Here is a 15,511-nt window from a genome sequence, read left to right as displayed (position 1 = left end):
ACAACTTCTTTTTGTAATATTCACCTGACTATTGGCTGATGGTGATGGCACGTCGGAAGGCGGTCTGCCAATTCGACATTGCATTAATCAATTTCGTATACCTATACTTATCTACTTACCTATATACCTGTATACATACCTACCATCCGCGTCCTCATCCTCATCCTCATCCTCATCATCGTCATCTGATTAGGTGATATCTGCCAATTCTGATATCAACTATCATAACTCACTTTTCACATTTTGAGGTGGTTGGAAACCTGCCCTAGCACCCAGTTGCACAGCGCCGGTAATGCGTACTAGGCATGCTATGCGGCGGTCTAGGTGCATCCTTTTTTCTTTTCTCCCTCTTTGATTGTATTACTTTTGCCTCCAACCTCCGGGTCTTGTTCTATGTACTAGTCTTACTCCCGGCATCGCTTGTTTGAATGAGCTGTGCATATCCGTTTAATAAATACCGTAAAACCTCTTGTTAAGAGTCATAATTAGGTACCTATGTACGATGTATGTATTATTAGTTTAAATGCTTTGTCGCTTACTTGCGTGTTTCGAAAAGTGCAGGGAAGCGAGGAAATAGGTATAAGTAGGTACCTAACACAGGTACTAACTATGTATAAGTACAAGAGACACAAACTTACATCACGGAGTACGGAACACTAGCAGAAACGCTAAAAACAACGCCTACATACACACACTAATGGTTCATCTTCTCACCTATGCCAAGCTTTTTTATCTAACCTTGTCCCATCTCCTTGCATGCTGCAATGTTGCGAGCTACCGTGGTACGTACCACCGCTTTAAGGTTTGGGAGGAGGGGAACTCCGTAGATAAGATGCAGCATTATCTCTTATCATAACTGATCAATTACGAAATCCTGGCTTGACTTTGTCTTAGGTTTACGCGTATTTGAATATTCGCTTACTCCTTTTATATTTATATTTTCTTCTTCTTTTTAGCTTATAATATTTTATAATTTAGTAAGATCGTAAGAGGTCAAATTTGCTGATATTCTGCCCAACATGATAATTATATGCCTCCATAAGTTAACAGAAATCTCTTCTGGCCTATGTGGAGGGAAGTATATTTTAGACAACACGCTTAGAAATACCATCTTTATGATTGGATGGTAAGGTCCTGGAAGCTTGCATGGTTGGAGCCGCTAAAGCAATGCTACTCTATGTATGATAGATTATACATAACTAATACATAATACATAGTACTCCGTACAGTACGCGGGAAATGATGTCAGTACCCGACAGGTTTCGTTTCTTTACTTTGACGAAAAGCTACCAGGTACATTCTTTCCTTGTGGACTTACACCGAAGCGCTCGGTGATAAATACTCGAAGGTAAGGGCTAGGTCAATATTCCCCCCACTTGTGAACTGCGAGTGCTAAGGTTAGAAGGATTATGACTATGAATTTCTTTTAATAATGTAGCTAATAGCTAATACATATGCCTTCCACAAGAATAAAAAACTGATAGCAATCTAAAACTGAATAGGGGTATCGGGTATGAAGGGCTGTAATCTCCAAGAAACTTGCGGACCAACGATCAAACACTCCAAGATATCAACATCCACAGGTTTACATATTGCACCTTAAACCTCACCCATAAGCTGCTCTCCCTCGTCTAATAATTCCGTCACTTTCTTTAGGTTTTGTATTAGGCTCCTGCCAAGTCCGACCAAAAGCAGCTTCTCTGCGTTTGCGGGCAGTCCTAGATAAGTTGGCGGCTCGCGCTCTGGGAGTTTCTGGATCCACCCCATGAACTCTTCCAGTGAAGTACCGGAGGGCACTACGAGGCTCGTCTCTTGTCCATCTTTCTCAGCTCCTTCGACTAATTTATGACCAATCTCGAAAGCGGAGGGTGTAAGGGATTGATCCACTAATTCTGTAAGGCGCTTGAAATCGCCTTCATCATCAATCTTACCACCGTAAGTCTCACGGACTAGGTAGCGGATCATATCCCAGGGGATGTTTTGCGGATTGATGTTGGTACGGCTTTGTGCCACGGACTCGATCCATGTATCGACAATGAAGGCTGAACATTCGTACTACGAGAATCTTAGGTTAGCTGCTTATCAATCATATAAGTTGTGGTGCTACTTACATCACTGTCATTGAACTCCCAGAAGCCCTTCCACCCTAGATTTGGTGCGTATCGTAGACGTTCTTGTACCACTGCATGCAAGAAAGAGAGAAGCAAGTAAAGCCTGCTGCGCTCCACTGGGCTCTTGGTAGCTCGGTTGGATAGAGAGGACATCGAATCCTTCATATTGGCACGCACACCAGCTGGCTGCTCGTACATAAGTACACGAGATGCGCGTAGTAAGTTCACAGGAATCTTTGGGCTGGATTCCATCGATAGGAACAGTCTGAAATCAGAATGTGGGTTGAGAGATTCCATACGCTTCTCAAGAGATTGCAACCAAGTAGGCGCAAGATGAACATTCTTGACGAGAACCCAAGACCCGACCTGCGCTGCATTGCTAACTGCTTTGTCGGCACTTGCGAGACTTTCATTTGATCCCATAGCGATATTGGTGCACCTAATACGCATCCGCTCAACCAAGTTGTCCACCTTGTAACTGGCGTCAAAACCGGGGGTTGAGACCAATGAAATGGGTCGAGTTGAAGGGACTTGACTAATGGTTTCTTTAAGATCGTCTACAACGTCAAGTAGCCCAGCCCCGAAGACCGAAACTACGAACCTTTCTGCAGTTGGGACAAAACGGTCGAGGCGGAAGAGTTTGACTAAAAGTAACGAGAGTAATCCTTGGTCAAAGGGCTCCGTGTTTGCGTCCCAGATCTGGGGGATAAAGTTCTCTGCGAGCTCCTCTGATAAGAACGCATCCCATACGTTGGCCGGTACCTGGTCAAGCTTATCCTTCAATACGGCGAGTCTCTTAGCACGAGTAAAGGTCTCATCCTTGGCGTCGATTTCGGTAGAGAGATCCTTGCCTTCGATACGATCGTCGAGGATCACATCGATTAGGCTCTTATCCATTTTGTAAGGCGAGGCTTGGGCGAGGAGCATGGCTAGGGTAATTCGGTCCTTCTGGAGGAGACCCAGGGCAGTCCTCTTGAAAGTTGTCACGAACAAGTCCTTAATGATGACATCTCGGCGTTTATTGAAATCTCTTTCGCCTGCCAGGTTCTTATTACCGTGGAGGACAGAATGGAAAATGTCAAGGAAGTATTGTAGAGAGAACTGATAGAAATGGTTGAGATAATGTAGTTGCTCGAGAACAGCAAATACGGCGCTGCATGATCGCGCAATGATGCTGTACTGCAATGTGATCTCTTCGACTTCAGCCATTACTCCTTCGGTGTTACTCATCTTAGCTGCAATCTCGCCGGCTTCGGTCTTAAGGGTCTCGAGAGTCTCGATGACATTGTCGTCATCCAGAATATTACCACGAGATTCGTTGAGGGCTTGTAGGAGACGTTTCTCAAGTTGTCGAAGATGAACCTTGAATTCGCCTTGGAGCTTGATAAGATTGGATCTTCTCTCGTCAACATCTGGTCTCTCAGATTTCAGAACATCATTAAGGGACTGAGTCTGGAGACTGCTTTGTGTAACCGTAAAGTTTACGAATGTGGTTCGACTGCAAATATCCGGTGGGAATGTTGCCGATGGATCTCTTGTAGATAAGTAAATCTTAAACGCAGGTGAGAAGTCGATTTCCTGCTTGCCAAGTTGGATGAGCACACGACCGCCGGTTTTCTGGTACTCCTTGTTGAGAACGTGGTTGAGGATAGGGTCTAAATGTTCGGCATCTTGGATAAGAATTGGATTGCCGAATCTGAGAGAACTTTCTAATTGCTTAGTGAAGGAGTCATCCAAGAAACTGGTCACAGTAAGACGGCGATCTTTGCATTCGCGTTGAAGGAACTCGGTAGCTCTGCCTGAGGGGTCGATAATAAGTGGGTAGCGGTTAAAGCGCTTGAGAATTATGGCGTTTTCTGTACAGAGATCATCGACGGGCAGGGTGTTCTCTTGCCAGCTGAGTCGTTCATCCGCAGTCGACAAGTATTCCGTAACGGGATTATGGGGTTTGAAGTTGATCCCGGAAAGGTGAAGCTGGTGTAACCAGTCTTCCATCATTGATTTTCGGAAGGTCTGGTCGTAGAGACCACTGTATGCTAAGAAAGCGGCAGCAACTAGAACATCTCCAACCAGTGTGCTGATTTGTGTTTCAAACGACTTGCTTCCATCCTCCCAACGAACACGCTCCGAGGAAAGACTATCGAGAAGTCTTACGCTTCGGTCGACCTTGAATTGAACACGGGACATCTCAGCCTTAATAGCTTGAGTCTCACTGATGAGAGCTGCATATTCAGTCTTGTAAGTTGCGATGCTCTGCTCTAGACTAGTGATAGTATTCTCAACAGCCTTTGCCTCAGCCTTTGTCTGAAGAGCTTGTTCCTCAAGTTGGCCCACTTCGTCCCGCAGAGGGCCGACTCGATCGAGGATTTCAGAGTAGTTAACTTGGGCTTCTACCCACTGGACCAGAGGACCACAAGCCTTGCTAGCACGATTTACCTTTTCGTAAGTGAAATCCTGGTGGTTTAAGAACTTGGTGCGCATAAGAGTTCGCAAGGATTTAGTCATCTGTTTTTCGTTATCGAAGTTGACGATGCTAGCAATGAAGTTATCTTGTCGAACTATAGCTTGGACGTTCTTCCACTCGGTGATCTTGTGGCCTAGCAGTGCGCATACGGACTCCATTGCGAGTCGGACACCCTGGGGCGGGGAACCCATAGAACGAACTTCGGTCAAGTGCTGTCGTTTGATGTTGCTGACACTAGCCCTTGCTTCTTCGACGGCCGGCTCAGCCCTTGCTAGGTCATTCAACACAACCTCTCGGCGAGATGCGACTTCGGCTTCTTGCTTTTCAAGAGCTGCCTGAATCTCTAGAGAAGTATTCTTGCGCTGTTCGGCTTCACGTTGATCCGCAACCATGCGTTGCAGTTTCTCATTGGCTTCGGCATCTTTTGCTTCAAGTTGGGTCTTTTTCTCGGCCAAGCTAATCCTTAAGTCGCGGACTTTCTCGACTGTGTCTCTTAGCTTGTCTAGACCAACGTTCAAGTGGCGCTGTTGCTCTTCTAAATCTTCCCGCTTTTCGTTATACAACTTGACGTATTGAGCAACAAAGTCAAGGAAGTGACGTGGGGTAAGGAACGTGACCTTGCCCTGTTGCTTTTGGAGTTTGGCATTAAACTGTTGGAGAGAATAGTGGATGTAGACCATGGAGTTCACGATCGTTTCTCTGTGAGAAGGAGGCAAGTTGAGACCACGATAAGCAACGGGAATCGAATCAGGGGCTAAGAAGTTAGGCTTGTCCAAGTCGATAGAATGTGTCAACTCATTAGCAACTTGGAAGAGCGCTTGGTCAGACCAGTCACCAAACCAATTCAATACGCAACGATTGAACAAAGCCGGACTAGTAGCAGCCTTCGAGGATAGTCCATCTTCGGGTGGATTCATAGTGAAGACGACATGCAAGTTCTTAACGATTTGTTGCGTGAACCACTTATAGAGCTCTTCTTGGGAATCTAGTAGTAGGCCCTGTCGTTGTGCACCTTCTTTGCAGGCTGTCATTAGAGAGGCGAATTCGTCTCCTTCAAAGAGACCAGGAACTTCAGCGTTGGCAAGTAGGGTATTCATACGCTCTAGGAAACCCGAGTCAAGAACATTAGATTCGTCCATGATGAAGCACATCTTCTCGCCCTTGCAACCGCAACGACGTAGAACTTCTCGGAGATCTTCGTCAAAGTCTTCGGCAGAGTACTTCCCGTGGACCTTGATCTGGAAGACCTTTAGGCCATTCATCCATGCAACAAATCTAGAAAGTGTGGTCTTTCCACTTCCACTAACACCGATCAAGATGAGATGACCTTGCGGTTGTCTGAAGACACGATCAATACGAAGGACGTGTTCAAGTACATCGTTGAACAAAATGAGCGGAACATCCACCTCCTCTTCGCAGAACGTCTTTAGACGAGCCTTGACGAAGTCTCGTAACTGTTCTCGGTCAACAGGGACGTAATTCTTTGACAGCCAGTTGGAGAACAGAATTGGTCCGCCCAAAGCTTTCTGCTCATCAATAGTAGGGAAAAACTCTAGCGCAATTCGTCGCACCGCTTCATCAGTCCATTGTCGCTCATCCTCTGCAACAAGACGGTCCTGGAAAAGTCGTAACGCCTCGTGCGCCCAGATGCGGATCAATCCTTCAATAGACAGAGTTTCCAGTGGACGGATGGCCTCGTATACACCACGGACCCATCTCGTCAACTCACGAGGACTGTAGACATAATGGGGTTGGATCTTAGGCGTAAATCGTTGCTGCGACTCTAAGTAGAACCGAACCATCGACTGAGTAAGCGGCTCGGAGTATCCACGAAGCGCCGGAATGATCTTGAGAATGGCAGAATTGAAAGTACCATAGATTTGAAGCAGAGATAACTCTCCTGGATAATCCACCATAATAAGAGGAGCGTGTCTAAGGAATCTGGCGCCCATAGGTGTACGACCAGCATCAGTTGGAGGATTGCAAGCTCCCACAAATTGAATTCGATCAAGCGTCACCCAAGATTTGTCTGATGTTCGCCAGAAACCGTTATGCTCTACTAGCTGACGGAGGAATGAAATTGCTCGCTGAGTACCGTATTTGTCTGGTGCTGGTAAGTTGATCTCGTCACAAAAGATCACGAGCCATCGTCCGATCTGTGTTGGTGATAGCATCACACCGTTTAGTGTCTTCTTGTATTCGCAGTACTGCTCAAAGGTTTTGATGAGTAGATCAGGGGTAGTGGCACTGGAAAAGTTCAGGCCGACAACTTCCATATTTGGCAATTTTCGAAGTGCGCTGAACAGAGTCATTGTTTTACCGGAACCAGGAGGGCCACATAGCAGAAGGGGCTTGTGTTCAGCGAGCCAAGAATAGAGCACGTCTTCGTGGCGAACAGTATCCAATGTGGGAATGACGACATCTGTTTGCGTGATAGAGTGCGTGTTGACCTCGATTGTAGGGACTTCATTCTGCCACGGTGTCCACTCGGCCCCAGGAAGGGTAACATCGAAGTCTATAAGGGAGCTTGTACCATCAAGAGGTGGTGATCCAAAGCTAGCAAGAGCTCCGACGTTGTCTCCAAAGGCCTTTCGATCATTGAGTGGACAATCACCTGTCAACGCCCAGACTAGAGCAAGTAATAACTTCTTCGCGACATATGCTTCGATCTGCTCTGGATCTAAGGGGAAATCAACATGTGCAGCATTGTATTCGATCATATCCCGAACAGACTTGTTTAGTAAAGAGAATAGAGTTGTGAGGACACGAGCGATAGTAAACTCCATGATATGATTGTAGGTTTCTGCCTGCTTGAGGGCATCGATGATGAAGTTATCCGTAGTCAAATAAGCGTGTAGTAGATCCGCAACTTGACCTTGGATTTGAAGGGTTTTTGCGGGACTCTGGCCGGCAGCAGCAGCATCTTCGTCCAAGTCTTCAAAAGCTACTGCCCTCAGTCTCTCAAGGTAATTGGTGACCATCATGCTTGATGTGACGGTATCTTCGCTGAACCAAACCATACCGCATCGACTCACAGTTGCCAAAGTAGCATACTTCAGCGTCTCGACTTCGAACATAATTCGAACGTTAGGGGGTAGATTGAGACGCTCACCATTGGGAAGTGTGAGTAGCTTATTATCGTCGAGTACACTGTTCAAATTTTCAACCCATTCCGGATCGACGTCACCGTCGAAGACAATCCAATGACGCTTGGAGTCTTCACCGCGAAGGTTGTCAACAATCTTCCGTAGAATGCTCGTAAAAAGACCGTCAGTCCATTCTCGAGTGGTCGAATCTAAGTTTCCGTATAAAGCCTCCTTTGACATAACCTTCGAGTCAATGACATGAGAGACACCTTCAACATTCTCAACCTGCTGGAGCGCGTCTAAAAGGAGCCTCCATGCGGCAGATTTTCCGGTTCCCGAGTTGCCTACCATCATTACACCATGGTGGATATTTTGAATTTGGTAAAGCTGCAGAACCTTGGTCATCCAAGTATCGTTGACCACGAGATGTCTCTCCGCTGCTAGACGACGAATTGCAGCCTCTAGTTCTACAAGATTGGCCGGGACATACTGGACACCGGGGAAGCATTCGCTTTCAATAGACATCATGATCTCAACATCGTTTCGGATGAGCTTCGGGGCGATAGTTTCTCGGACACTCTGCACAATAATCTCAGGTTCCACAACTTCCTCGGCACCAATGCTGCCATCACTACTAATGAGTCGGGCACGTTTGAGGCCACCGGAACTGACAAGAACACTTTTCAGGGCACGTAAACCAAAATCGTAGTGCGCTTGCTTAGACAGCCTTGCCGAACACTGGTCAAAGAATGGAACTGTCTGCTTCGAGAGTTGTTTCGCTTGATTGAATCCTTGAGAGTAAAGCATAACTTCAGCAATAAGTTCTTTATCCGGTTTCGACATGGCGACGCTACGGAACAGCTTCTTCAGGTTATCGGGCAAGTTGGAACGGCCAGCATAGCCAGGGTTCATAGTAATGAAGATACCCGTATTAGCATTGACATGAAGCTGCCGCCCAACTAGTTCGATCTGAGCCTTATCATCTTCGACACCTTGCTTGAGACCGAGCTGAATGTTCTGGATCTGCTGTGAGACGGCAGAAAGAATCCTCTCCTCCAAACGATTAAACTCGTCAAAACAACCCCAGGCTCCAACTTGGCAAATACCGAGGAAAATCCTACCCATTGCCTGGAAATCAAAGGTATCGTCACAGCAAAACACAAGAGTGAAGCGACCCAACTGAACACCGAGTGCTTTGACCGATTCTGTCTTTCCAGTACCGGCAGGTCCGTAAGGCGAGCCACCAAGTCGTTGACAAAGCGCTTGAGTAAGGGTTCCAAAGCAGCGATCGGTAAGAGGAGTTCGGACCAGCCTGTCGGGAACACCTAGATATTCGAAACCATAGTTGAGCTTTGCATTTGCCATCCTGATAAGCAGACGCTGTAGGAAATCTCCTTCGGGGGTGTATACGTATCGCATCTGTAGCAGCCAGAAGTAATGTGTCGGGGTAGTCGCGTTGAATTTTACTAGTTTTTCGATTACATCTCGCTGGTGTACGCACTCTGTAATAAGTGCTTCGCACTTCTTCCTCTGTATCACCTCCAGGTCACCAAGGACAGTCTCCGCAAGGAGCCTCAAAACCCCAACTTCTCGCTCGAAGAGAGATTGCAGCGTGCCACCTCCACTATTCAGCGACTGCTCAACTGCAGTAGTCCAAACCGCCTGGGTAGCAAGTACTACAATTTGACTGGGGAAGTTGTTCATAAAATCATTCATCGCACTCTGGCTGATCTCCTCCGACTCGAATATAGGTGTATATGCCTCTATAGCTTCAGCAAGAAGTTCAGCCAGGGTAGCTTTCATGCCATTCTCGAGCAGGGCGAGCCAATCATTGATCTTGGGGACTTTGACAAGTGAAATCTCTTTCTTCAGGCGTACAATTTCACCCTCCTTGGAGGTGAAGCCAGAAATGATCGCCTCCTCGTCCATGACAAGCCCTGTCAAACCGGCAAACATCTTTTTGAAGTGTTTAGCAATACGCAAAGTGTCGTTACTATTACCGATCATTTCCAGAAGATCTTCATCGCCGACAAAATAGAAGCGAGGAAATGATACTCTTTCTTTCTCAAGGTATTCACCAAGTGCCTTCTGTATCTTGTTGAGTAACTCAGCAAGACGTTCCAGAGATTTTTGGACTCCAGTGATGCCCAAAACGTCTATTACCATCGGCTGCTTGTAGACTTTCTTCATTACGGTCATGAATTCGCTGTTAATGTTCTGAAATCTTGAAGACTCGATGGGTAATAGATGTTTGATATCAGCATTTCCGGTGAAGACACCTTCCAAGTAGACCCATTGGCGTTGGACATCGATCCAAACATCGAACAGTACATGGACACGATTCAGCTTGTCTTCCCAGGAAGATGCTTCCTCTTCGAATTCTTTGTAGTAGGGCGAATGTTTCATCGCCTGCAGAGAATTAAGATTCTCACTACATTTAGCAAAGAGGTCATCCCAACCGCGAATGAGACGGCATTTGTTCTGATAGGGCACGAGGTCAAGTTGATAGTTGTTCCATGTCTCTTTCACTTGCTTCAAAAACTCTTCCAGCGCCATTTCACCCTGAGCTTGAGTGATAATGTCTCGGACGATCACTTCTGTGGCGACGAGATTGAGATCCCAGACATCTCCTAGGGTCATAGACACAGGCGAATACCGCCGTCCAGGTTTAATATCTTTCCATATCTTGGTCCAGTGCCTATCTCGAATAGCCTCTGACTTTAAGTCATTTAGTAGACTATTCACCTTCAAAAGCTGACGGAGAATGGTCTGAACATGCTCAAAAGCAGCATACTGTCGCATTCTACTCGGCATCTCCTTCGTCATCTTGATGAGACCATCAATGCTACTTCGGATTTTTCTAGGTTGAACGCTACTCCATAAAATCTCACGGAGTTCATTCAAGCTCTTCCAGATTGTCGATAAGCCAGCCCATACGGATTTGAAATCCTGGACCTCTTCTAGGATAATCGAAAGAGATGATTCGGGACTGGCTGGAAGATCAAGCGCTTCCTTAGCTTTAGAAACCATGTCGAACTCATCCTGGAGTTTCGTGATGCGAGATTCAAAGGAGGCGAGGGTTGAGGACGCAACATCAGGTGCGATCGTTCCCGAAACCGGTTTCTCATCGTTCCATTCCGTGGCGATGTCTGTTATTTTATCTATTACAACCTTGTCCTCTGCTACTATCTTTGCCTTGAGAGCATCGGTCTGGTCTTGGACGATCTTCGCTTTTCTGTTCAAGAGTTCGTTGAGTGCCTCCCATGTCGAATCAACCTGTTGGACGTCTACCCAGTCGTGCGGGAAATTGTACCTGTTTCGGACGAGGGTAGACTGCCCTTGGCGGAAGGTCTCGACTTCAGGAGCCCAAGCCTTGACTCTACGCTTACAGCTTTGGACGATCGTGATGAATTGGACTGCTTGTGCGGTGGACGTGGCTTCAAGGCTCTGGCCTTCCAAGTCTCTCCGGGCCTTCTCTATCTCGGCATTGACTTCTCTCATACGAGTTCCAAGCCGCGCAGCAAATTTCACCAATATCTCTTGTTGCCACTGGTCATATTTAGAGTTGACCTTCATCTGTACTTGCTCATAGTCGATTGTAATATGACCAAATGAACGGCTAACTTCAGTAGTGTCGAATGTCGCACGAGACTTCCGAATCTCTTGCAGTAACTGTAGCCATTTCGAGAGCTCGTCGCCCAAGAGTTCGTACACCTGTTCGGATTGCAAGTCCCAGAGGGATTGGAACTGAAGCCATTTATCAACATACTCACCAATACCCTGTAGCTTCGTCTCCACTGAGGTATAAACTCTACCAAGTATGTCGGTACAATCACTAGGAAGATCGTTGAAGCGGGCTTCCTCTTGGACAACGGTACTTAAGGTCAAGCTCATTTGGTATCTAGAGGCCTTGATCTTAGGGAGATTGCAGACAATACCGATCCAGTTGTGCAAATGCAAGAACCAGCTGGCTCTCGCAAACGCGAGTGGTGGATCAAGGTAGATGACCTGGTTCCTCATAGTGATTTCATGAATCAGATGCCTCATGAGAGGCGCGTCTGACTTGAGAGGCTCCCCTGACGGAGCAAGCTGCTTTCTTCGACTGTTCTCAATTCGATCGATAGGAGTGTCGTCTTCAAATGCCTCAATCCATGTTGAGACCGCATGCTGAAGACGGGTAAGCAGAGTTAGCTTGATCCGTTCATTCATCCTCTCCACCCAAAAGCCGAGGTTGACATATTGCTCAAGGTTTAGTTGATCAACAGCCGCCTGGATAACCTGTAGACGCGATTCGAACTCCGATGCCTCGTACGGGCAAGTTGCTAGCTCTGTCAAAGCCTTTTGAACATTTAAGTGTATGGTTGCGAGAGTAGCTGTTTTTGCTTGCAGAAGAGAAGCAGCCGCAGCAAATTCCCTAACAAACAAGACATGCTTGGTCTCGCCGCCACGACCAACCGTATGATCGAGGGTGCCATTAGCGAGCGTCGGTTTCTGGTATGATTCCCAAGTGTTCACAAATGTTTCCCACTTCAAAGGTACACCCTTGCCGATCAGGGCATGAACTTCATTCTGGTAGCCACTTAGTAGAACAGAAACCTCGGGTAGTTCCGATATTTGCCGAGTCGTCTGAGTAAAAGTTCTGACGCTTTCCATCAAACTAACGGCGTACGGATACACCCTTTTAGCGTCCTTCGCAGTGTTATTTACGGCATGAGGAACGTTAAAGTTTTGCCAACCAAGGTTGCGAGTCTCTTTGAATAACGCGATAATTTGGGCATCGAAGTTTACCGAAAGGTCTAGCGCATTGTTCGCGGCTCTAATCTTATTGATATTGAAGAGCCGACCAGATATCGAGATATGCCTGCGCTGAACATCCTCAATCCAGGCTTTATAAATCATTTGCGTATTCAGTTTCTTTCTAAAGAGCTCGCTCTCAGTTTGCAATTTTTGACCCTCGGTATGAAGGGCCCAGTCGGTACCCAGAATGCCCTCGACCTTCTTCATATAATTATCAAGTTGACGCTCGATTTGGCGTGCCCAAATGATGGCACCGGAGACGGGCGGTAAGTCGTGTAACTGAGCCATAGCATGGGCCTCTGAGTGGCCATATTGCTGTTTGAAGCGCTCGTGAAGCCCCGAGATGGCTTGTTTCACATTATCAATGAGCTGATTCTGATACTCAGCGATAGCACCCCGGATCTTAGGTCGCACGAATAGAGCGTTAAACTGAGAGAAAACACGAAACATTTCATTCGCGTTCTTTGCTGTTGCAAGGCGATCACGCAGTCTAGCAATGATCGAGTTTTCTACCCGCGAGGTGCGTTCATTGTAAGTGTTCTCGGCCTTGACCCATCGCTGGGTACCTTCGGGAGAAACGTCGAGCAGATCAACATTCTTCAATGCTTCCCAAGCTTGCCGGACCTCTTCGACGGCATCTACATCGCCTATCTCTTCAACCAGCGCAACGCCGTTGGTCGTCGTCTCTTCGGTAACACCATTGGCAGTGGTCCTCGGGCCGAGGACATTGATGATCGTCTTCTGCAGCTGCTCATGATTATCTCGGAAGTTATCAATATACTTCAGTCGAGCCTGTAACTCGTTATGCTTCGGGTTGACCTTGATCGGAATGAACCTCTCTTGTCTTCTACGGGTCGTCTCTCGAGCGATGTTAGTGAAGTCTTTGATCTGGGCGTCCCAAGACTTGAAGATCTCATCAGCAGTAGTCATAAGTGTTTTAAAATCCTTATAATCCAGATCGACTAGTTCAGAGCCTGGAAGAAGGCGATGCATAACGTCCTCAAGATCCGCTGAGATGGCTTCGACCAAATGCAAAGTTCGCGCTATGGGGTAATTGCTGAACCTCATCTTCTTGTTCATATGGCTGAAGATTTGGCCAATGGCGTCCTGAACCTTAGGCAACGAGGTCGCAGAGAGTAGTTCATCAAGAGGGAAATCTCGCATGAGTTGATTGTACTTCTGTACCATCTCCATAGCCTCCTTCAGGCCAGTATCAGCGGTAAAACTAACAGTCGCCTGGAAACGCTTTGCATGCTTCAGGATCTCTAAAGTTAACGTAACTCCCTCACTCCTCAGCTGTCCTTCGATTCCTTCTAACGCGGACTCCATAGACAACCAGAAATTGATCTCCTGCGTCGCCGTCCTCGTTACGGGGTCTCGGGTGAGTTTCGTGATAGTCTGTATTGATTTAATCCAACTATTTACTGTCGACTGTAAGTTGTTCATAAAAGTACTTTCTGAGAGAAGCTTGGCATCTATCATATCAGTAGTCGGTCGCATACTGCGTGCAGCAGCGTCGTCCAATACCCCCTGGACGATCGGATGAAAGGAGAGTGATAATTCTGGGATCTCAACATTCTGCTGAAGATGGAGCAAGCTCAATTCAAGCTCCGTCATACGCTTCTTGGTTACAGGAATTCCCGTTTTCGCGTCGACGTCCGCCCGGTTCCTAGCTCCATTTGCAGTTTGCGAGGTCTTGGTATTGGCATCGAAGTAGGGCGCCAGCGCATTATGAAGAATAGAGTGAAGTATTTCAAACGGAGAAGCAGTAGGACCTTGTTCACTAACGAGATTAGCAAGCGAGGCGGTTCCGGGAAGCGTTTGTATCTGGATCTGCGATGATAACGGTAGAGAGGAATCGAGCGCTTGAGGGCGCTTGAGGAGTGCGAGATAGGCTATCGTCGTCGGCGAAGAAGATATCTCGGATGCGATTGTGTACGTGTACGTAACTGGGACTAGAACAAAAGTCTTAGCAATACTACTCCGAAACTATGTAGGCGATAATGATAGGCCTTCATACCATTATCGGTAGGGCCGTCGGGGATATCGTCCGACGGCTTCACATCTTTCTGGATATACAGAACCACTTGGGTATCAGTCGCAAAGCGAGTACACCTTTGGACCGTATCGTCGTGGTTTTCTTTCGAGAGAAGGTTGCCGGGCCGCTCTAGCTCACTACGGGTAGCCCCAAGGGCAATAGTGACTACGGAAGCCAAATAATCTACCACCAACGCCGGATCTATCATGACAAAGGGGGAAGGCGACAAGCCGTTCGCACCAGGACCTTGTAGGCCCAATGGAGAAGCCACAGCCTCCATCGTGACAATAACAGTTTAGCGATCGATCGACTTGTTCAGAACCGGTATCATCTCTCAGTATATTAGAAGACGTATTCGAGTTTCGATCTCAGGAGAGAGGCACAAGCTCCGAATGGAAATTAAAAGATGGGTATCTATGCGGATTAGATAGGTAGAGATAGGTTACAGAAAAAGGACAGAGGCGAAAGGAGCGTAGGGTTCGTAGAGAATGTCTTTGCCGTTTTGTCCGACCTGTATCGTCGTCGAATTTGTTTTATTGGGTGGTGATACAGCTGCAAAAAGAAGGGATATTTTTTTGAAGTTGTTATGTTACCAGTCATTAATCATTTTACATTTTACGCGAACTACCTAATGGCAAACGGGGTCGCGACTACTTCGTACATACAGATGCAGAATATGGGGGGATACCTAATTCGTACCTATCTAATCGGTGCCGATTTTGATTGGGCCGTTTGTCCTCCGTGGTGTGGGGCTAACAACGGGCTGCCACGACTACTGGACACTGGACCAGCCGTACATATGCATGTACGAAGTACACACGTACATAAAACCCCTGAGACATCGGGGACCAAGTATCTTTTATTTCCCCTGTTTCACCAGACAAGCAACTTGAAAGCGTGCTTAACATACGACTAAAGATGTTTTGTTTTCATTCAAGCTGTAGAGAAAACAATAGTTAATTTATTTTTATAGAATCCTGCTACCTTTTTTATAGGAGGCTTATTAATATAAGTG

At 46.8% G+C, this 15,511-nt stretch overlaps 1 protein-coding gene across 1 annotated transcript; it reads right to left on the bottom strand.

Moving 5' to 3' along the window:
- Positions 1 to 1,599: 1,599 nt before the first annotated feature.
- On the bottom strand, positions 1,600 to 14,776 carry GL218_04242 (Dynein heavy chain, cytoplasmic; the record flags this gene model as incomplete). The annotated part of the gene is made up of 3 exons (XM_033580834.1): positions 1,600 to 2,055; positions 2,112 to 14,413; positions 14,479 to 14,776. The coding sequence occupies 3 exons, from the start codon at positions 14,774 to 14,776 to the stop codon at positions 1,600 to 1,602; spliced, it is 13,056 nt and encodes a 4,351-aa protein (XP_033436517.1).
- Positions 14,777 to 15,511: the final 735 nt, after the last annotated feature.

The sequence above is a fragment of the Daldinia childiae genome (genome assembly GCF_008694065.1).
Source record: "Daldinia childiae strain JS-1345 chromosome Unknown Scaffold3, whole genome shotgun sequence".
Taxonomy (NCBI): domain Eukaryota; kingdom Fungi; phylum Ascomycota; class Sordariomycetes; order Xylariales; family Hypoxylaceae; genus Daldinia; species Daldinia childiae.
Note: the sequence above shows the minus strand (reverse complement) of the source record. Positions and strands in the feature narration are given on the sequence as shown.